Source organism: Anas acuta, chromosome 2 (assembly GCF_963932015.1).
Source record: "Anas acuta chromosome 2, bAnaAcu1.1, whole genome shotgun sequence".
In the NCBI taxonomy this organism is placed as follows: Eukaryota; Metazoa; Chordata; class Aves; order Anseriformes; family Anatidae; genus Anas; species Anas acuta.
The window spans coordinates 106,037,212-106,060,643 of NC_088980.1; the positions used below are offsets into that span (position 1 = coordinate 106,037,212).

At 37.6% G+C, this 23,432-nt stretch overlaps 1 protein-coding gene across 5 annotated transcripts in view; it reads right to left on the bottom strand.

Annotated features, from left to right (window-relative positions):
- The window catches only part of MYOM1 (myomesin 1), a 77,189-nt gene that overhangs the window by 35,458 nt on the left and 18,299 nt on the right, over positions 1 to 23,432 (bottom strand). For 2 of the 5 annotated variants that reach the window (XM_068671512.1, XM_068671509.1), the window contains exons 5-18: positions 21,841 to 21,998; positions 18,234 to 18,326; positions 17,175 to 17,263; positions 16,979 to 17,041; positions 15,223 to 15,387; positions 14,523 to 14,684; positions 11,210 to 11,351; positions 8,738 to 8,937; positions 7,196 to 7,252; positions 6,714 to 6,838; positions 5,026 to 5,209; positions 3,789 to 3,963; positions 1,856 to 1,977; positions 894 to 911 (exon numbers count right to left, since the gene is read on the bottom strand). In XM_068671512.1, the coding sequence (XP_068527613.1) occupies positions 894 to 911; positions 1,856 to 1,977; positions 3,789 to 3,963; positions 5,026 to 5,209; positions 6,714 to 6,838; positions 7,196 to 7,252; positions 8,738 to 8,937; positions 11,210 to 11,351; positions 14,523 to 14,684; positions 15,223 to 15,387; positions 16,979 to 17,041; positions 17,175 to 17,263; positions 18,234 to 18,326; positions 21,841 to 21,998 (1,753 nt within the window). Of the gene's footprint in view, positions 1 to 584; positions 912 to 1,855; positions 1,978 to 3,788; positions 3,964 to 5,025; positions 5,210 to 6,713; positions 6,839 to 7,195; positions 7,253 to 8,737; positions 8,938 to 11,209; positions 11,352 to 14,522; positions 14,685 to 15,222; positions 15,388 to 16,978; positions 17,042 to 17,174; positions 17,264 to 18,233; positions 18,327 to 21,840; positions 21,999 to 23,432 lie in introns of all 5 variants that reach the window. The other 3 variants (XM_068671511.1, XM_068671513.1, XM_068671508.1) reach the window with 2 other exon arrangements.

The window sequence follows — 23,432 nt, forward strand, 5'->3', positions numbered from 1 at the left end:
ATGGGTGTTTAAGCGTTGACAACATAAAATGTGATTTTGTCCATGTGTCTTCGACTTAATAGGTATCCCTCATTATGTATTATCATCAGTCAGAGATAGAACACAACATTCATTAGCGCTGCATGTCAGAGGATAAGCTGTAGTTTAGGCATAAATTCACAAAGGATCTTAATGTATCTTAACACAACATAGATTTTCATGCTTACCATCATAACCAGATTTTGTTTCCTTCACACACACATAACCCAGAGACTAGGTAAGAAGACTCCTAACAGAGAACAAATTACGGATGTGATATGGAAGTCATACAGTATTGGATACATTAATATGTACTCAGACGAGCTATTAAATTAGTAAATGGGTGTATATGTTTCACTTTCAATAGCTCCTAAGTTTGCGAAGCGGTCTCTGATAACATTACATGCATAATGACCTTAACAGAGAGTCAAGCACATAATTAATAGGTCTGCTGGAAGATGCATCACTGGAGAGAACGTTCACTTGCAGCGTGGATGAGCACAGGTTGCACCCATCCGAAGTGGATGTACCAGAGCTGTGAAAGCTATTTATTTATTAACTCTCACCTACATCTTTCTTCTTTGTCAATTTTTCCAGTGTCAAAGGATCCCCGGGTTGAGACTTACTTGCCTGCTCAGCAGCAACTTTTTGTGGAGCAGATGTGACAGCGTCCTTAACCATTTCTCTCATGTTATTGTCTCCTGTACTGCCCAGTTTGTCAGAGCTACTGGGTAGCGGGTCTCTATTAAATTTAGCATTGCATTTTAGCAAAGCATCTGTGTCAAATATAGGCTGGGAGGACTCATGCATGCCTTCCCAGCTGGTAGTGCAGTCTGTTAGTCCGCCAGCTTTACCACTCAGTTCAGGACACACACCATGAAGCAGTCCTCCCCCTATAATCACCAGAAAACAGCAAAGACATTTTTAATTAGAGTACATTATTTTTTCTTCATTTACCCAACAGAGTGAAGAAATGCAAACTGAACAATACAGCCAAAATATGACAAATCACAGTTTTTATGGACAAAAAGCTAAGCACAGACTCACAGAAATTTGAAATGCATAGAATACCTCTCAACCTCCTCACAAATTATGTTCTTTTAATAATGTCTAATTTTCAGAGCAGAAGAAAAATGAAACGTTAATGGTAATCTTCACTTGCTATAATTATTTTAGTATTAGATCTTCCAACTCATATTTTGATCCTTTTAACATGATCTCACAAAATTGCCTGAGGCCACATCTCTCTGCTCTATGACTGAGAGTTATGCAATTTCAATAAAAATGAGAGTGAGTGTGTTGCAGACACACAATTTGTTCTAGTACAATGATCTCATTAATCCTTATGGATTAGTTCAGGCAGTGGCAAACAGAAATAATTCATTAACAAAGGGAGAACACACAGGGTTATAGAAGGCTTGCAAAAAGCATACTACATTTATTATTAAGTTTAGGTGTGGAAGCATGTTTCTTAGGAGCTGCCCGTATATGAGATGGTGTGCATTAGAGGTGATAAATACCACATCAGAGGGTCCAAACAACATTCCTTTTTCCAGGATGGCTATGAAGTGAACTTAGTAGTGCTCTCCTACAGTGGTTCACAAGAAACAGCTGGAGAAGGCTGAATGGTGAAGGTGAATTGTCTACAAGAGTGCAGTAACAGTGAAAGTGTGACTGTGAGGCAATAGATAGACTCTATAGAGAAAGCATTATTTGTGGACAGCATTGTAAACCAAAACAATCAATTACAAATAAAGAACATCTTTATTTTAAGATATATATATTATATATATATATGTATATTTACCATTGAACAGAGTAATGGGAAATAACTTACCAATCGCTGCTTGCACCTCTATAGGCTCTGAATCCTGGGAAAATTCGCTGAGTCCAGCTGCATTAACAGCTCTGACCCTGAAAATGTACTTCTCGCCATTGGTGAGCCCATGGCAAATGAATCTAAAAACAAACCAATGAAGGAATATTATGAAGAAAATAATATAAAAAATAATAATGAGAATGGGGAAGCATTTCTTCTGTAAAATGTATTCTGCTTTCTGAAAACTGAGGATAAAAACATGAACCCAGAGACTTCTGTGAAGGTCAGAGAATGCAGAATGTATATAAGCACCTCATTCATGCAAATAATATAGTGTCTGAATTCATGTATCTTTAGATATCTCCCTTTTTACCAATACTCTTGCCCACCTAAGACTATACAAGTTCTTCAGTTACCAAAGGGCCTACCTATCTTACCTATCTTACCTATCTTACCTTTGATGATGTATAAAATCCATACTTCTTAATGGAAACAATGCAAAAATCTTCAGAGACAAGATTTAGTTTATATTTGCATGTGGGATACCTTCATGACATATGCAAAAGACAGCTGTATCACAAGTTCCCATCATTTACTTCCAATCAGAAGTGAAAAATTTTAGCATTCACAGATATTATAGGGCATTGTATACGAGCTAAAAAAAGTACCCAAATTTTTATTCCATTTTTTTGGTTCTATAATCTAAGTGAGACAAACTCTTATATTAGAATAGTTTTTTTCTGCTTTATTTATTGAAAAAATGCATTTTTTCCTCTTGCACCCACCCTGAAAAAAAAAAAAAAATCCCAACACAGAAAATGTTTAATTTGGAAAAAAATGTGTTTTGGAAGTTTCAGTATTTTACTCCAAAAATACATTTTTCCACATGTATTTTAAGTGTATTTTACTTCACATTCCTTTTATTTTGCCCTACTTCATAATTTTATATTCTGCATTTACAATGCTGACATCATGCAATGATGTCCAGCAGCAAAAAAAAAAGTGTGGAAAACATAAAATATATTCAAAAAATCAAAATTTTACTATGGGGAGAAAAATAAAACCTGAATCAAAATTTTCAGAACACAATTTTCACTACCCATTCTACTAGACTTTCCCGAAGCATTTGCTTTCACTTGGATTTGTGAAGAAAACAATTCAAAACATCAAAATATACTGTGGCAAACAATCCATGAGCTACATTTAATGCTTTGAAATTGACTCAGCCAGAAAAACAACAGTTAATAGACAGCCTGTGCCCGTCTGTATCATAAATTATATTGTGTAGAATATAAATGCAGTGGTAGAAATTTAAACAGTGCAGTTACATAGCAAGATACTGTAATTCAAAACAATATTTTTATTTCTAAGGTGAACAAAGATCACATTTTATATTCTGAAATAATATAATAATATTATTCTGAAATAATATAATAATAATTTTATATTCTGAAATAAGCAAATAGCACAAAACTTCACCAACACTTGCATGAAACACTATGTGAAAGCACATAATATTCATCGAATCATAGAATTGTTTAAGTTGGAGAAGACCTCTAAGATCTTACTATCACACACGGCTTAAGAGTGTTCATTAATATCTTGATAATTGCAAGTGAAAGAGTAGTTAGAAAGTAATATTGTTAGCATGATATAATCCACATTTCCTCCTGACATGCTAGATATACAGTCCTATAAATGTTTACAGCAGTCTTCCAAATGAAGGACTTTTCTTCCAAACATTATGCAGTTTAGTTTTCCATATTTGTAAGTTCCCTCATTCCTCACTGTACTGTTTTTCATCAAGCTGATAGGTTGTACAATAGTTAGAACTAGTGAGTTGTTTCTCTTGGTGGCTGGGAATCACATAAACACGATCAATCAATCAATCAAAACCAAGCAAACAAACAAAAACTGGTGACCACAATTTCCATGCTTTCAAATCCATTACCTCGTGCCTTTCACTGGATTGTTGTTGCATGGTTCCCAATGACCAGACCCAACCACACTTGACTCAATGTAGTACCCAACCAGCTCCTTGGCATCTGGGGGTTCGGTCCAAGTGACAACAACGGATGTGTCTGTATTCCTAGTTGGCATAATACGGCCAGGAGGTTTGGGGATATCTTTGAGAGAGAAACAGAAATAAATTAATGACCAGCCAGTCAAATTTAGCAAATAAAAAATAAGGGTGACATCCTATTCTTGATAGTATTGACACAACTAATGCTCTTTTAACCCCTCTAAAATCCACAGAGATCTCAAACAAGTAATTTTGTACGACATGACAGGATCAGTCAATTCAAGCTTTTGGTGACGATATTCCTCATGTCTCCATTGCATACAGTTTGGGGCATTTAATTCAGATTATATTTAGGTTATTTCTCTGTGCTGAACATCTGCACCAGAAATGTCATATGGAGCTTTCTAAAGAGGAAAAAGTGTCAGGTGCACTTTGAAGGATTCTGTACAGGCCACAGGAGTCAGAAACCAATGCCCCTATTAAATAGCAAAATGCATCTAAGTGGTTTCTGAAGAGAGCTGTTTTACTCTTCTTCTTAAGGAGTTGTAGTTCACGTGTGTCAAACTGTTCTGCGAGCTGAACCAGTATGGAGTAAACAGAGATGACCAGTATGAAGCAAACAGAGATGACCTGAGACTCAAATCTGCATTGCTGTTCTGAAAAAAAAAAAGGTTGGTATAGACAAAGCTACTATGTAGCCAGTAGACACCTTACTAATGCTTTACTGTGGTGAACATCTGGGATTTTCTTCCAGTAGAAATAGTTTCTGCATCCACAGAAGTATTAAATTCTTCACTTTTGTTTGATTTGGCAAACAAGGAAGGTTAAACTCTGCTAATGTCTGGGCTTATTTTCAATAAAGACTCTAAGTAAAACAGAACTGTTTTGTCCTTTCTTAAGTTTTCATTTTCTTCCATTGTTTGAATCTTTACAGTTCTTGGCATCATTATTTGCAGCTTAATTCCCTTGGTTTCTATCTGCCATTTGACTATATGTTAGAGGTTCAAAGACCCAATCCAAAATTATCTTAACTAAAGGGAATATATCACTGACTACTCTTCATATTTGATTTAGCAGCTGGACAGCTATCTTCAAGCAAAACAATTACATCATAAACTGAAAAGGAATCATGAAGGTAACTTAATACTTATGACGACACACTTACCAAGTTTGTCATCTACCACAGTGGCTTCAGTTGCTTCTGAAGGCTCACCAATTCCTGCTGAATTGCAACAGCGAACCCGGAAGCAGTAGGATTTGCCTTCAGCCAAATCAAAAACTGCAAAGCGAGGAGACTTCACAGGGATTTCAGTGTTCACCCTTTGCCACTCCTCGGTGCCAGCAACACACTGCAAACCCAGGAACAACTTTTGCAACAGACTTCTTTGAACAATGAGAATCTAACCTGACAAGGCTTTCTACATGGACCATCAAATGCACGTCTGACATGGAAGACAAGGAGTCATATTCCTGGTTTTGGCCATTCCACAGAACAAGGTGTATTTCAAAGCTTATGAATCTGTCCACCTACTCCAGAAGTCACACATACAAGCTTACTGCTTGTAATATATCAAAGCTAAACACTTCTCCACAGCAAGGAAGTGATGTTGCTATCAACTCTATTCAGTTCCATACCTAACCCTATAGAACACCCTCAAAAGAAGTTCTGTAGTCATTCAACATCATCCAGAGAACAAAACTCTAATATTACCACATTGCTTCTAGATGCCATTATGCCACTCCTGAGGATGTTTTTGGGTGACTTCCAGAATTAATCAGAATTAATTAATCTGACTTCCATTTCCCAGAGGAGAAAATACAAAATAAAAGCTTGTGCATTTTATTTGTGAATTGTTTTTATTTCTGCTGCTAGAAGCTCTACATACCATGGTCACTTATACTGCTAATATTAACAATCAACTTTTGCCTTACATTAAAGATAATTTCAAATAATATGTCCTGTTTCTGAGGGATTTCAAATTCTCAGGAGAACATTATCTCAATACGTGACACTAATGTTCGGTACTCAGCAAGCAATAGGTTATCAAAAAGCTTTCTTATATGGAAAATCAAAATTCATATATTCATCCTCTCTGAGACTGTTGCTAAGTGAAACTCATTTATTTAGACTAGATTTCATAAGAGATGAAAAACACATAATGGGAAGATATTTATATCTCCCATGATGACAGCTCTAGAGTGATAGGGAAAAGCACAGATGAAAAAGTTTGTGGAAACCATGAGATACTATTAAAATGGCGGTGGTGAAGATCTTTCTAGGCTATCAGCCATGTGAAAAACAGCTCAGAAAAAAAGGACATTGAAATTAAAAGTGATTCTGTTCTAGAAAAATAAAAATTGTCACCTTTGTTGAGTTGGTGAAGCAAATGGAAAGCTAACGAAGACAATAAATATGAAAAGGCAGCTGGAGAAGAAAGTGCTGATGCCAAGAAACTCTCTCACAGAATGCCTCCCTCCAAAATGTTAACAGTCTGTCCCTCAAGACAAGCTTCTTTTATACGAACGATATATATACAGCTCTGATTTTGCCCTGTGCTTTCTCATTATAGAGTGGGTTTGCCAGCCTATCTACTCTATGGCCAGTCAATGACACAGTTCATGAAAGGCTATTACAGTGTGTGACACATTCTACATCCATTTTTGTAATTACATATATCATCTTTTTTTTTCTTTTTTGTTCTCCTACTTTATCTTAATCTACAGCAACAATTATGTCAATAAACATCTAGTCCTAGCCTGAGTTTGAAAGTGGAAATAAAATTCCAGAAAAGCTGGTAAAGAAAACGTTAAAAAAGATTGCCACAACATGATTCTGATTTTCTCCGGTTTTACCTTTTCCACAAAGTACATGATACCCTCATGGCCCCGCTGTCCAGGAGGTTTCCAGCTAAGCACAACATAGTTCTTTGTGGCTTCAATAACTTGGAGGTCTGTAGGTGGACCAGGAACAACACCCTCTGAATTATAGGGGAGAAGAGTAGGAAATGGAAATGAGTATGAATTCCTTCATATTTGTATCAGAGTCAGTGCTGTGATTAAAGTATAGGACAGGTATTAACATATCTTGGCACCTGATATTTTTAGAAAACATAGTATTTAAAGCAATCTATGTACTGGTTTTAAATGTCATTGTTTTAATGTTAAACATGTTTATTTATTAAGTCCTGAATAACGAAACCTAAAGCCAGAGTTGTTCAAGGTTGAGTGACTCTTCAGAACAACGAACTTTGGGTGTGTGCCAAAGTCCATTGAACTTGATGGAAGTTTTCCTAGTTACTCAGCCAGACTTTTGTAGGCAAAAGGGCTGTGTTTACCTGCAGGTTCTTCCTCAGTGACAATAATCTGTCCTGTCCAGGGAGCGGAAGGGTGACCTGAAACAGATGTCATAGAGAGGATGGAAATGAGAACTTTCATGAACTTTTGAAATATTGAGCAAACTGAGTCCTTTGTGGTTCAAAACTAACATTTGCAGGATTCACATGAGCTCAGTTCTTGGTGACTGCTGTGACTGTTACTCATGTAAGGATACTCAAACCTAGTTTAAAGCTGTTCTGTAATCAATACATCAAGAAAAAATTAATCAACAGAGGCACATATTCCTTGCTGAAATTTCTCTGAAGTCACTTAAGTGACAAGCAGAGGTATTTAGCTCACTCAGAGGTATTAAGCTCACTTGTTTTTAGAGAATTAACTTCATTTTCCATACTCTGTTCATTTGGTTTATAAGCTCACTCATTAAAGGAAGAGGCAAGGCTGCTCTTCGTCTCTTTTTAACCCACTTTCCCTCACATTTCCAGCTTTCAGAACAAGGGTCATAGTCACAGACAGAAATTACTCAGCCTGACTCAACACACCAACTTGATATGCTTTGGGTGGCTCTCTCAGTGCCTTTGCACTATCATATTATCACAGCTATGTAGCTCAATGCTGTCAGCCAGGTCAATGCATTTTCAGAGATAATTTTTGCAACTGCTGTTCTCCACCTCCGTGTGCTTCACCTTACATTGGCTGATTTGTTTTGGAAATTAGAGTAGAGATGGAGCAGATGGGAAGAAAAGTGGATCATGAGGGAGAAAAGGAGATGCAACAGGTCACCAAAATCAGACTCCCTCTCCTGAGACAGCTTCCACACTTCCCAGTGAAAAGCAAAAGCCCTCCCAGATTTCAGGTTTCACGTGTGACCACAGTATTTCCTAGTAGTCTCATACCTGGCCATTTTAAATAGTAAAACTTCAGTGATGAGTAGAAATACCTGGATTTCAGGCATGTGATTTTGGGATGTGGGTGGAGAAGGGGAATTTGAAGCAAACTTTTAGATAAACTCATCACCAAGGCCTTTGTGTCTAGGACGTCTCCAGGCTACAGGAGAAATATGCTTGACTTGTAAAAAGTTAACAGTTAAGCAGAGGGCTTGGGATCAATAATCTGTTGGGCTGCCCTGATATTTTGCTGATGTTATTGAAAGACTTTGGTCATCACATGAGTGCAGAATCAGCCACCCTTGCCTGCAGCACAGAGGGTGACTATTCACAGGATCCACTCAGCTATTTTGCTGGTGGAACAAAAGCAAGTCTCTTCAGGCAGTTTACTCTCCTGTGCCTTTTCCCTGCTTTCTGCAAGTCCAGAGTGCAGCACTGTAGCCAGCAAAGCCATTCAAGCTGTTGGAGCGCTTTGTGCAAAGAGCACTGAGATGAATCCTTCTTGGCAAACGTTGTCTCCAAAGAATATTTTGTTTTTGCATTGCTCCCTCTAGTGGGATTTTGAAGGCTTAAGAGTAAATAGTCAGCCTTTTTATTTATTTATTTTTCATACAGCTTCTTAAGCCTTTCAGGCAAGCTACAAAAAGCATGTCTTACTTCTAAGCCTGGCTCTGTCAGCAGGATCCAGGGCAGCCACAGGCTCAGACACCCGTGACGGTAGGCTAATGCCAGCTTTGTTCACCGCTCGGACTCGGAAGATGTAGGAGCGGCCCTCAATCAGACCAGTGACAGGAAAACGGGCAAACTTCACGGGAGTCTCATTGCACTGGGTCCAGTGGGTGGTGCCAACCTCACACCTGAAACATACAAACAGCAGGAAGGAGTAGAGCTGGGAAGGGGAAAACGCAGACTCCAGGCACCCAGACCTTTAGTTTCACCATCCGTTCACATTCATTGCCTGAGGCAAGCCAGCTTCCCCAGCACTGGTGTCTGCTGGTGACACCAAAGCAGCTGCAGAAGGGGTCAGGGTCGAAGTGCCACCTGCCTATGCACTGAATCCCCTGCAGCTGTGCTCCGTCTTTCCCGAACTGGGGAGGGGACACAGACAGAACTCACTCCACTGTTCAACCCTTCAAAGTATGCTCTGGGAGGCTTGGGGAGTGTCAGCTTCAGCATACTTGAAGGGACATGAGATATGTGTATCCTTGGCAGTTGCCAGGAGCAGAGCTCATCCTGCATGCACGGTGCCCTACTGTACAGCCAGGGAAATAGCAGACTTCATGGTGCGTGGAAGCCTCTGTTCAGATTTCATCTGTGACCAACCCAGAACACAGAGAGCTGTGAATATGACTGAAGTCAGAAACCCAGCTTCAAATTTGAAGAATTTGAAGCCCTGCTTCGGATGGTGCTGTGGTTGCAAATGTTGTAATCTTAAGACCCAGCAGTGTGGTGCTCATTCCACTGCTAAGCCTCACACCCTGGTGAGACGCAGTTTTTTTGGCAGAAAGAAGAGAACCAGCAGCAGGGAGAGCAACGACTCCGGCTCAGGGATCCAGCAGGAGCCATCACCCCAGGAGCCCTTGTAGGTGGCTTCCCAGCATCCAGCCACATGGGCAGCAGGAAAAGGAACCAGCAGCTCAGGAGATGCATTTTATTGCTGCTAATTTTTTATTGATACCTGCTGAAGTAAATGTTAGGGGGAAGCCTAGATTTCTCAGTACATGCAAACTTCTGTTTTCTGGCGAGTGTTACGGTCTTACTCAGGGTGGTTTCGTGGTCCAGGTTTCTGCTCAGCGTGAAGGATGCCCTAGTTTTAGCTTTAGCACAGACTGTTCCTGCTGCTTTAGGTGGCTTGCTCATGCTGCAAGGGCTAGCCTGGCTGAATATCTGGGTGTCTAAATACCTACCCTGAAATCAAACACTACCAAAGACAAGCAAATGTATGATCTTTAATGGATTTCTCCTCTGCAAGGTTCTGTGAGGAAGCTGAGTGCTTTCAACACTGTTTTCTCAGTAACTGATCCACAGGCAGAATTTGCAATTTGCCAAAGGGCAGCAGGGAACATTTCTAACAGCCCTGAGCTTAGTATCTGACCACATCTTCTAGAATCCTATGCTAGAAAGATACCGATTTCGTTAGGTGGACCTGGGTGTGTGCTGCTGCTCAAACAACCCAAAGGAAGCTGTGTTTGGTATTGCAGAAATAAAGAGACTGCCTTGCCCCACAGGGCCCACAAAAGGACATGCTGCTGTGTCTGTGGGGCTGAAGGGCATGACAGGACAACATTGTGAGGTGGAAAGTAAACTTGGCCACTTGGGGGAATATGCACCACAGGCCATGTTATATCCATGTATTCACACGATAGAAAATTGGCATTTGCTGCTGGGCAGTTTATACCAAAGCACGGCAGTTGATTTATGGTGATGCGCTGGAGAACAGTAACATAGCTTTGAATTGAACAGGAACACCATGTCACTAATGATGTATTCTATTACTGAAATTAATGATGTATTCTGTTACTGAAATTCAAACAAATATTACCAGCTCTGAAAATTTCATTGTAAGTCTCAAAACAGTGGCTGAATTGCTTAAATCCCAAGCTTCTGGAATCCTGTCACGGTGTGACATATTCAGTTTTCATATTTTTAGAAATTATTTCCAATTCTTATCATTGAATTGTAAAACACATAAATGCAATTTGCTTGTGAACATGAGACCTTGAAAAACAACAGCACATAAAGAAATCCAACTCCCTTTGGAATAATATTTTGCTTTCTGGAGCATGGTAACTATTTGGAAACAGGAGGGAGAGCTCTGATCTTGAAGGAACTGACCCTGTGAGGTACCAGCATTGTAAAATCCCGAGGCCTTTTGAGCTTCACAAGAATCAGTGAGAGCTCAGCAGTGACTTGCAGAATCATTTCTGTGTATTGAAACAAACCAAGGCATAATTACTTCCCTAAAAGTTAGATCAGGCCCAGCCAATCTAAGACAAAAAGTTGTTTTTTTTTCTGGCAAACATGAAGAATGAAAATAACAATGACCACTTTATCTCAGTCATTTAAACGTGCTTTTAGGTTTCTGAGTTAGAATGCATAGCAGTTTTTCGCACTGGTGTGCTTGCTGACCTGTCAATGAAGTACCCAATGATGGGGTTTCCTCCATCAACAGCCGGCTGTTTCCAGGAAACAATGACATAATCTTTGTTGGCATCTAAGCACTGCACATCCAGCGGTGCTCCAGGGGCTCCTGGGATTTCAGCATCAGCATCTGCAAGGATGGAGACACACATTTCCTAATGTGAACCACGGTTCTTTCACAATTAATCTTTAAGGACCAAACTCTCTTCTTTCTCAGCCAAAAAGTTATACTACTGGCTTCAAAAATCATTTGCTTTTATATTGGCAGTGTCTCTCCAGGTTTTGCTTTTCGCAACATTTACAAATGCTTAACATGTTACAACATAATGTAAATATAACAGATCTAGGCATTTTAAATAAATATTAGTATCGTGAATTCTGATGAGGTAGCTGCCAGAGACACTGGCAAGACAAGTGAAAGCTTGGCAGACTCTCTATTTACCTCTTATTTTACTTAGATAAGGCTGACATTTTGCCTTGCCGCCAGGCAATAGCTCAATCAAAAGGATTCAGTTACTGAATACACAACACTGCAGTCTAAAAAGAAACACATTTTTCACTTTTGTGATTTCTGCCACATACCTCTAATAACACTGATGGGGTAAATATTGCTACATATGGCTCCCCCACCAGATCTCATCTGACCCCACAGTGAGAGCTGTGAGGCAAAACCTCTTCTATTCAAATACTTTTTTCTGTTGTTGTTATTTTGTTTTGTTTTGTTTTCTTACAAGGTCATCCTGTAGAATTATCAACTTTGTTGAACTACTGTTTGCTGGATATGCAGCCGCAGAACAAAGACTTCTGCTGAAGAAAATGCCAATCTGAACACGGTTCTGTTTCTAAAATGAATTAAATGTCTTAGCTTCACACATAGTACTTCATTGTTTGATTTTGATTAGATATGAGCTGAAAAGGTACCAAAACATTTTGAAGATTAATGATATCACGTTTTGGAATATAACCTTTATAAGGATGAGCATATTGTTCCTCTCAAGTGTTCATCACAAATATGAAATTATTGGTGTCAAAGGGCCTTGAATAACATCAGATTCTGGGCAAATTTTATCTAAAGCTTTAAATAGCAATGCACAGTGCTGGGCACTGGAGAATTACACTGTTTACACAGTCAGAGTTCAAATTGTGAGATGGAGTGATTTTCTTGTAGGGAAAAATAACCCTTGCAAGAAGATTATGTAGAAGACTTTCAAAGAAGAGAGGCTGTTTCTCTGCAGGAACAGCATCAGTTTATACAATTACATATAGCATTTTTCAGGCCCTGTTGTGAGCTACTACTAAAGAAGACCTGGCTTAAGACTTAAGTTGTACATACCTGAAGAAAAACAAAGTTTGGCTAACAAATATTATTCTTGCATTCCATCTAAAATGCAGACTTTTTAAAATGTTTGGTGCTTCAGAGCATTACAAGGTTTTGTATTACAATGTACGTCGTTTCCCATTTTTATGCTTTTGTCTTTCAGAAAAAAAAAAAAAAAAAAGATATCTTCAATGACCTGCCTATGAGAGGTTTAATTGCCCATATCTCCTGCTTGACAAAACATGAGACACCACAATTTCTTTCCAAGACAGACTGGGAAATAGCTGGGACAATCAGCATTGCTCATCAGCCTCGGTGGGGCTGGGATTTCACCCTTGATGGCTCGCTGACAAATACTGACCTGTAGCCATGGCAGGAGAGTAACCCCTTCTCTCTCAGCCTGTCTACAGAGCTGATGTTATGAGCCTGATGGGCACCCCACTCACTTCCAGCAGTACACATGGGTATTTCTACATGTGACACAGGACATCTATTTGTGCTTAAGCAGCTATTTAAGAGTTTGGAGTAACCTGGCCACAAATTAGGAGGAGTAGTGAGAAACACACTAGCCAAAGGGGACCATGGGGAACATTTAAGTAGAAAATAATTAATCTAATTTGAATTTGACAAGCTCACCAGTTGGCTAGTAAGATACTCTTGTGAAAGGGGTAGCTGGTTCACTGTCAGGTCATACCTGCCTTGCTGGAAGTGCTAGAAGACGTAACAGGAACAAAATCATTTATTTATGTGGCAGCCCAATTTTAAACAAGAAAACAAGAACTGATTCTCCTTGCTGCTTGGTCACAGACTCACATTTCAGTCCGCTCTTTCTTCAGGTGATGAAAACATCTGACTTCAGTCGTATTTTCTGAGCAGACTGTTACGTTATCTCACACAGCTTTGCTACAGTTGAGACAGCAGTGACACTCCAAGCATGTTCTCAGAGCCAAAAATTTCCAGAGCCTTTTGAATTAGCATTACATGCTTCAGCTGCTTTTAGCAGCTGGGACAGATATAGACTCAGCACGTAACCTGATAGTCATGGATCTTCTTAAAGAAATATTTACTCTAACAGAAATTCAAGGAAGTTTTTAATGGTACAAGCAAATAACACCCAGAAAAACAACATTTAAATTCTTTGTTTAAATTATGGTGTCAGCTTTACAGCTTTATGTCACAGAATCACTGGGGAGCCCAGAACTGGAGCCAGCACTCCAGATGTGTCTTACCTGTGCTGAGTAGAAATGAAGGCTCACCTTTCTCCACCTGTTGGTGACCCTCTTCCTAATGCAGCCCAGGATGTCCCTAACTTTTGCCACAAGGACATGTTGCTGGCTCCTCTTCACCCCGTGTTCCCCTAGATCCTTATGGCCTCTTCTGCAAAGCTGCTTTCCAGCCAGTCAGCCACCAGCACATACTGATGCATGAGGTTATTTTTCCCCAGGTGTACATGTAGATCTTTGTGTTTCCCTTTTATCATATTTTTCCTTTTTGTATTGTGCATTAGAGAGAACTCCTCAAATGGTGCATAAAAAAATCTTGATCTAAACAATGTGGTTTAGCTAGCATGAGTTTGTTACAAAAAAACATTTTTAAGTTGCATTATAGAGTTTTCCTCTTTATGTTTTACGTTTGGTACTGTTCACAGGCTGAAACTGAGAAAGAGTTGGGAATTTACATTAATAACCCAAATTTTTTCCTTGGAATGCCAGTGTGGTTTAGACATTTTCTAGCATGTGACACCAAAGCTTGACGTATGCATTCAGTTTTTCCAAAGATAAAAATTGGAAGCAACAATGCGGGAATACATTAATATAAAGTATTATCATAAATGAATTTACTTCGTTTTATATAAAAATTACTATATTATATATAAATATATATATCTTTTTATTGGACAAAAGCACCTAAAACAGAGACTGATTTTGCCAGCAGATTTTCCTCATTTCTGCAATGAGTTCAGTTCATAAACCAATATCCTACCTCGAACAAAGACATAACCACTGTACTCTTCGTAGTATTCTCCCATCACCACACGTAGAGTGTAAAGACCTTCATCTTCCTTGTTTGCATGAGTCAGTGTTAATGAAGCTCGCTCCCCAGTCCAGTGCATCTGGACCCATTTGGATGGTGTAATAAGAACACCTAGAAATTAGAGAATTTCATGGTGAGAACTAGGCAAAAACATTAAAGGAATGCATTGAGAATACAGTGAATAGTTTGAAAAAGATTGGAAATGCGTAAGAGACCATTCCTACTGTAAAATTTTCTATCTTCAAAGACAATCTTAAATTACAGATAATTCTGCTCTCATGTCAGTTTTATCTTCATCTTCAAGGTTTACATTCAGAAAAGAACAGCTTTTTGTCAGCTATTGCACTACAGCTTTGTGTAATTACTTTTAAAATGTAATATGCAGGAAAAACTATGCAGGCTATATAGATGGGCCACAGACATGTGAGAACTTTTAGTATTTAAATTTGTTTAAGAAAGATAAAAGACATTTTCACAGCCCTTCCTCTGTTTTCTAACCGTGGTTTCAGTTCAGAATGCTAATTTTTGAAAAACTTTGAATCAAAAAGAGGAAATATTACTGCTTAGAAAGCTGAGAAAATGCTGACCAAATCATGACATTCACAAATGCTGAAAGAAGTAAAGATCTACATCAACGAGTGTAGCTCACCATTTCTGTACCATTCGATGTCTGGTTTGAAGCGCTTGATATCAGGACTGATGACAACTGTGCAGCCCAGACTCATCGTCTCGCCTTCCCTCCCAAAGGCTACATCAAACTTGTCGACGAAGCTGATTTCAAACCTGGAAGCATAGCCATGCGGGGTAACCCCAACTGTATAAGGGAAAAAAATATTTGCTGTTTTTACCTTTTCTTTCATTTTGAGATAAGAGTAGTTAGTGAAAGTACTCAACGATTATGAATACAAGCTCTGGTAAACTTTGAGGTATAAATAGAAACAACGTGTATTCAATAATTGTATTCAGAAGTAATTGTAAAGTCACATGATGCAAACACTTACTATCACCAGGAATCAATTATTTCTCTATTCATATAACTCTAGTTTATTTTATCAGGGAAAAGCTCCTTCCGAATTTCATTCCAGAATTTCCAAAGTTTCAAACTGAGTGTTTTGTCATTTTATTATCATGCATATAACTTAAGCATTCTTCTAGTTATGACTACTGATTTGTTCAGGTCAAGCTGCTCTTTGCCTTAGATGTCTCTTTTCTTCCCCTGTTTAACTCCTTGCTTCATCTCAAGGCAGTCGTGTCCACTCAGCATTCATTTTTAAACCCTAAGTTTTTTGAAGGAAGCTCTCCACTCCCTCGGGCATTCGTGCAGCCTGTACCTGCTCCTGAATTTACCTTACCTGATATTGTAATTCCTGAATGATGCAGTATTCACAGAATACTGTATGTGCAGTACAGAATACTGTACAGAATACTGTACTGCACATACATGGCACAGGTCCTTCCATCATTCTTTCGAAAAGAGCTCAGCTGATAAAAGCTAGGGTCACGTTTTCCTTTTCTACAATGCCCTATGCTGGTAGCTCACAGTCTTCCTGTGTTCAATGCGTATATACAGATTGTCATCTTCCTTTTCCATCACCAAATGATAAATCCCAAGTGACATGAAAAACTTATGGCCTTTCATTTTGTAATAGTGTGTAATTGTATTTCTGTAATTTCAGAGCTTCAGTACATAAATGACATATCATATGCCTTTGCAGCATATCCTAACTTATCTATGCTGCTAAAATAAAAGAAATGTCTGTGTGTCTCATCTGTCAAGCCTTCCATGCACAGGGTGCCTAGAGTACTCAGCACTCATTATATGCTAGTGGATTTTCTTAACATTTCTGATCAAGAAAGTATGCACACTGTTGTAAATGACTTCAAAATGTGAGGGTCTCAGGTAAAACAAACTATGATTTTTATCTTGATACAGCCAACATATTCAGATTTGCTTCTGACAATTTGATTTTTTCTATGCCTTCTTGCACCACATGAAATCACATAGCAGACAAAAACTATTAAGTCAGCCAGTCTACTGAAGCACACACACCCTCTAGCTTTTTTCCAGGATACGTTTTATATATTGCAAGATATGAAGTGTCTCTCTCTTTGATGATTTTATTTCATGTTCAGGAGCAATATTAAAATGATGCTTCTTGTATAAGCAAGTAGCCATGCACCTAGAGGGTGAAGACATCGTCTCCTGAAGGTTAGGCTAAACACTATCTGAAATTGGAGAGTTCAGTACCTTTGAAAGATTACTAGCTTTTTCCTTCTTCTTTTTTTTTTTTTTTTTTTTATATATATATATATATATATAATGTTACAAAATATTCTGCTTAGTCATTTGTCATCATGTCACAACTGTAAATGGATGTGTCAAACAAACATATATTGCAACTTACGGCTCAGAGGCATGGAAACTGTTCCAGCATGCAAAAGACTTGCATCAATGTCTCCTTTGTACCCTAGATGCACACACAGAAAAAGAACAAGTCCAGTCACTATCGCCAAGAGGTAAAAGTCCTCTGAGTTACAGAAATGAAATTGGTAACACGCATTTTACAAACAAAAAAACAAGGAAATATTTTGCAAACCTACTCTTTACCACAAGGGAAGCATAAGCTGAAATTTCTCCTTTAACATTCATAGCAGATGCCCGGTACTGAGCAGTGTCATCAAAATCACACCTAAAATTAGAGAAATTATTAGGTAGGGCACCCATTAATCCTTGGCATACCCGATCCTATGTTTTAAATAAACAAACAAACAAACAAACAAACAACAACAACAAAAACTCATAAATCAGGGTAAAACCTATAAATCAGTAAAAGTGTGGGAGATATATAGGACACTGGACTGGTTGTAGCCGTTAAGCTTTTCTCAATATTAAAAATCCATGTTTGAAAAAAAATGTCTCTTTTCAAAAATTGCATGCAGATTTGAAATTGACATTACAGCAGAAGTAGGAAAAAAAAGTCTGATAATATTTATTTCTAATTTATTTTCTCCTATGGAGAGATGCCTGATGTGGAAACTGTCGAAATGGTACTTATAAAATATTTTCAAAAGGCACCTAATAGTACCTAGATTGTCAAAACTAGATTGTTGCTGAAGGTTGAAGTAGCTGATTACATCTCAGGATTTCAGTGGTTTTTGACAAAATTTTACTGCAAAAATTTCCCAGTTGGAGGATGAATGCTGTTAAAGATCGTTTGTGTGTGTGTGTGTGTATAAGTGAGGAATCCTCCATTCTGTTCCTCATTTCAGTAAGAATCAGGACCTTGCTATATTGAAAAAATGGTTTACTCAAATGTTGTTACCCTGAACTAGGTATTTCTCATATTTAACTGTACTCATGAAGGAGACAAATGGAAAAATAGTCACAAGTGTTCTATATGTTTCTGAGTCAACCATAAATAAAATAATAATGCAGATATTAATATTAAAGATAAATTATTCACTTAAGTAAATGGCATATACTCTGCTGAGGAAAACCAGAGCTGCTTCAACATTTAGCAGATACCATACATCTCAGATGTATAAACTTGATATCTCTTATCTTTATATCCCCAAGAGATATGTTTATGCTTTGCAGGTCTCAGCCTACAGTAACATTTCAGCTTAAGTTATTTGTTAAATTATCTAAAATTTCCTTACGTGCTAATCTCCAGTGAGTGCAGCCCATATCGGTTTTCAATGGTATACTTGCCAGGGTGAGTTTGTACATCGATGGGCACATTGTTTTTGTACCTATGGAAAAGCAAAGAAACAATACATCACAAACGGAAGCATAATTATATATTTTAAAAGGTAAAATGCTTGGTGTTTGAAACATAAAACCAATTTCTGCATGTTTCTCCTAGATAAAATATGGTTTATCTTGGGAAAGCATTATATATGTTTGGAAGCTCAACTTCTCTCTTTTTTTTTCCTGCTCTGGGTGAATTTTATTTTCTAGCTAAAGGAAAAATAGTCTTGAACATGATGAAAATAAGCTTATACTATCATGAACTTCCACTTGCTACTTGTTAGGGAATGGAAGATTCTCATGAGCAACATTTCATGGTTTTCTGAATGGCAAATAATAAAAATTTTGTCACATTCTTACCTACTTTGGTAAGGTATTGTTTTGGTTTGCATTTTTGATGTAATTTTAAAACCTGCATATTCACAGAAATGCCATGTAGGAAATTATCTTTAGTTTTATTTTTACTTGCATAATTAAGTTGGTGGAAACCACAAAGCAGATAGAGCTAAACTGGTAAAAAATTGTCTCGATCAGAAAGTGCATTGCAGTGAGGCACCTGGCAAAAACTGTGTTATCAAAAAGCTTTTACAAGTGTATACTATGAGTATTTTCTTGATTCTTGTACTACGAGCGTTACCCTCAATAGTGGGAGTCAGGTAGGAAATTTTAGTGTTCAAAATTCCCAGTAAGTAGCTTGAAGGAATGAACCAGTAGTGATCAGTAGTGAGCTGGCACTGCTGACTGCGGAATTTAAATGAATATTTATATGAGACTTGCAGAGGGACAATTTAGTGGTAGGTTCTTTCTCACCAATCGTCGCTAAAACAGTCACTCATCCTGGAAAATACATGGTGTAACTGCATAACTGTTCAAGTGAATCCTGTCTTGAGTGAGCAGTATGGAACAAGCTGGCAATAGGAGTCTAATAAAATGAAATACTGAATTGTATTAAGTACTTCTAGGTTTGATTTGAGGTTTATAAAGAAGAAGTGTTCCCTAGGAGAGTGTAATGCTTTAGTATAGTTTTCCCTGTGCTGTGTATATGAGGGAAGTGGGAATGTAAATGGTGATAGATAAAAATATCTTCATCTCACACTTTGATGTAGCCCAAACAAACCTTTCTCTACATAAATCATAGCAGATAGCCAGCCAAAGGGCTTTGTTTCTTCATTTCTGAATTTAAAAATCAGTTTCCCTCCTGGTTATCAGTCTGGAAAGGGAATTGGTCTGTTGCCAGTGGCATGTCCCACTTCACCAAAAGAGTCAGTAATATCCAATTTTATTTTTACCAAGAATATTAGGAGTTTGCTATATATCAGGACTGAGCTATATCTGTAATAAATCTGAACACTGCCTTTCAGCACTTTTAGTGTTATACAATAACATATTTTTCCCTGACTACAAATATTTGGACACAGTAATACACTGGGATTTGTCCAAGTGCCAAAGTAAGCAAGGATCATAAACCCTAATGCTTTTCATCCCAATCTTCCTCTCACTAAAATGTCTATGGAAAGGGACTTAATGCAGGACAGTACTCTCTGTTCTGGGCTTCAGACGTTTGCAGATCTTCTTGAACTCATTACAGATCTCCTACTACATTATCTTGACCTACAGCCTGGGTCCACTAAGAGTAAATCCATTCACCACCACTCTTCACCTCATCTGCACAATGGTGTCCCCCTGGCTGGCAACATCTGGGCATCTTTATATTCCATATACTGTGTCAAATGGTTTAGAAAATAGAATAATGCTACTTGCTCCCAATGTTTTCCAGGGCATATGAAATCCTATGGAACAGGACTTGACTCTGATCTCTAATTTTCCTCCAAAAGGCTGGGCATCCCTTGGATCCTGTTGGTTGCAAAGGTATTTCATGGCATGCAGTGCTGTGCAGAAATAAGTTTTAAGTGAGTCAAGCCAGCACTGAGAAGACTTATTTTGTCTTCATTATCAGGTTATTAAACAATAATTGATTCAGTTTTCACTTATTTATATTAATCTATGGCAAGAATAGGACTTGTGTAAGAAAGACTACTTGTTATTTCTGGAAACGCAAATTCCAGAAGAGCCAAGTCATTAGTTAATGTTGGACTGCAACCTCCCACTGTCATTATGCACTGATAGTTTATGCTTTCTGCTACTGGTTTCAAATGTCCTGGGTTTTCCATATGCTTTTTCCAAGGGAGTCAGGACAGCTGCATCACATAGCAAGATTTTCTCTACAGAAAGTCCACAAAGCTTTATAATTTATCATGCACAGCATGAACAAGTCTTCATTGCTTATACAAAGAATGACTGTTTGGAATACACAACTGACATTTACTTAGAAATGCTGAATGAAAGCTGACAAATCCAGGTCAGAACTATTCCCTAATTCTGAGCAAAGACACCTGCTGAAATGGCTATGAACTCATCTTTTCCATTAGTAGCCCGTGGCAAACAGAAATCCCTTTGGAATTCAAATGTACTGTAAAATAATGCATTAACTTCCACCATCCACATTTAGCAAGTAGATGAAAGGCCAGTTCACAGTGAAAGCAAAATCAAATAACTAAAGGCTTGGTTTAACTACATCCAGTTTTGGGAAGTAGAAGTAAAATACAAAATATGAGTATTACATCATGGTATAATAGATGCTTTATATTGGCTCCACCAATAGAATGTCTATAGAACTCATTGCTAATTAATGCTTAATGCTGAACATGAGCTTTTTTTTTTTTTTTTCATTTTGTATACGCATTCATACATTCTATATACACATTCTATAAGAATCTTTTAAATTAAAAAGTGAGTATCAAAACTCATTTGTTTGAAAAAGTTATTACCTATTACCTTAAAAACTTGACTGTGTTTGTGTAGCATGAAAGAGTTAAGAAATATCAGCATAGTAGATAGTGAGACTGTAAAGTTTCACAAGTCAGTGTTAATTAAGCTAAATTAAATTCCATTCAGGTTAAACCTTAATTCAAGTCAAATCAGACCTTCAGCTATGTCTAAGAGTATATTTTGGTGTTCTTACAATAACGACTTAGTCCAAAGACCATGTGTATAAAAAGACTCCAACAGACTCCAAAGATTTCAGATTTGGATGATCCTAGATCTACCTGCAGCCTTTGATTTCAAATAATTATGATGTGTCTTCTATGAACGTCCTGCATATTGAGATTTAAGTTTTATGGAGATTCAGCAGTATAACTGCTCAGCAGCCAAGCAGGTAGTTCTTGTTAATATTTTTGGTTAATGGCATTTATAGACTACACAGAAATACTTGGAAAACATTCTCTTAAGGATAGTACTGAAGATCTATGTATTTGTACTGTTGTTACACAAATTATTTCCCTTTTAGTATTTTGCTCTGTTCTTGTGCAATGACTTGAAATGTGTTTGTTATAAAAAGGGTGTCCTCTGTACCTGTATTTTTACCGATCTTGTATTTTTACTGAAAAAAATCCATGGTCACTGAGGTGAGTTTAGATGTTGTTTAAGTGGTGACTTTCAGTGATACAAACTTACCATGTAACACGGGGTTCTGGCCAGCCAGCCACCGTACAGCGAAATTTGACATTTTGCTTTTCCCAGACAGTGTGAGAACGAGGCTCAATAATAAACTCAGGAGGATGTAAAAGTTTATCTTGATTCAGCTTTTTGTGGAATGCCTGAGTTTCTTCTAGCTGGAAAAGAAACAATTCATCATCGGTTTCTGCAGTTATAAGTGCAAACTATTAATTCTCAAAAGCATTTTTGTATTTATTAAAAGTAGTAAAATAGTATGGAAACTTCATTCTAAAATCCAGCTATGCACTTAATGCACTTATCTCACTTGGACATGGAAAACAATGTTTTCATCTTCAAGAGGTTCTCCTTCCAAAATAGTTAGATTTGGTTTTCCTATTTTTTTCCTCTTAAAATGATCACAGGTAAAATAATTTTCCACATTTAAGTTTTTTTTTTGTTTGTTTGTTTGTTTTTGGTGTACATGGTGAATGGTGAAATAGACCTGAAACTTAGATGTCTTCTTTACTCTTCTAATACAAAATCGTGTATGCCTACAGCATCTCTGACAGATGTGCTCTCAAACCTTTCCTGCTGAGGGAAATCTTTCACCCTCCCAGGGTAACTGTTTCAACTGCTGGACTATTCACAGAGCTGGAAAAAAGGCTATTAATATACTATAAATCCCGCTTTCTGCAAATTAAACTTTCTGCCCTAACTTTCATGTATATGGAGAATTACATCTCCCTGTATTAAGGCTATTAAAAGAAGACAGCTTTTATAATCCTCTCAATCTTTAATAAAATGTGCAATACCAATATTGCCTACATTTGTTGTTTCTCACTTCTGAATATGTTCTACTTGTCCTCGACATTCATTAAATGCTAAGTATTCATTATCAGGGGTCTAACAGTTTCCAACATAATTAAGTTACTGTCTCCTATGTTTTAATAAAAATACTTTTGTTAATACATTCAAGAAGGACATTTGTTTTTATACAACAGAATCCTGATTTTGACTGACATTTTATTATAAATATTATAACTTCCAGATCCTTCAGTACCTCTACCTAGACAGGCATTCCCCACTTTACTCTTTTATGTGTAGTAATTTCCATTTGTTATCAAATTTCAACTTCACTATTTCTCAGTTTTTCAAGATGATTTTGCATTTTTAACCTTGTTCTTCAAAGTGTTTACACCCTTTCCAACCTCATCTCATGAGGATATTTTAGAAGCATACTGCCAATTCTTCCGCTCAGAACATTAATAAATCAGCTAAACAAAACTGATTTTCTTTTGATATTCTCCCAGTCTGGTCATAATGTATTTGTAAATACCCTCCAAATATTGTTTATTAACAATTTTCACAACAATGTCAAAGCTATATAAAATAGTTCCAGATGCTTTGATGGTTGCCTCCATCATTTACAGATTGTGATTAAAACCGGGGGGGTAAACACTTTGGACAAGCTTGTTCCCAGGCCATAAAATGCCAGATTAAACCCATCACTTTCTTATCAGCAAGTGCTGCCTAGAGGCTGCCTTGTGGTTCAGGTAAGGGATGCTGCAACATTCGAATAGGTGTGGGCGCAAAAAAAAAAAAAAAAAAAA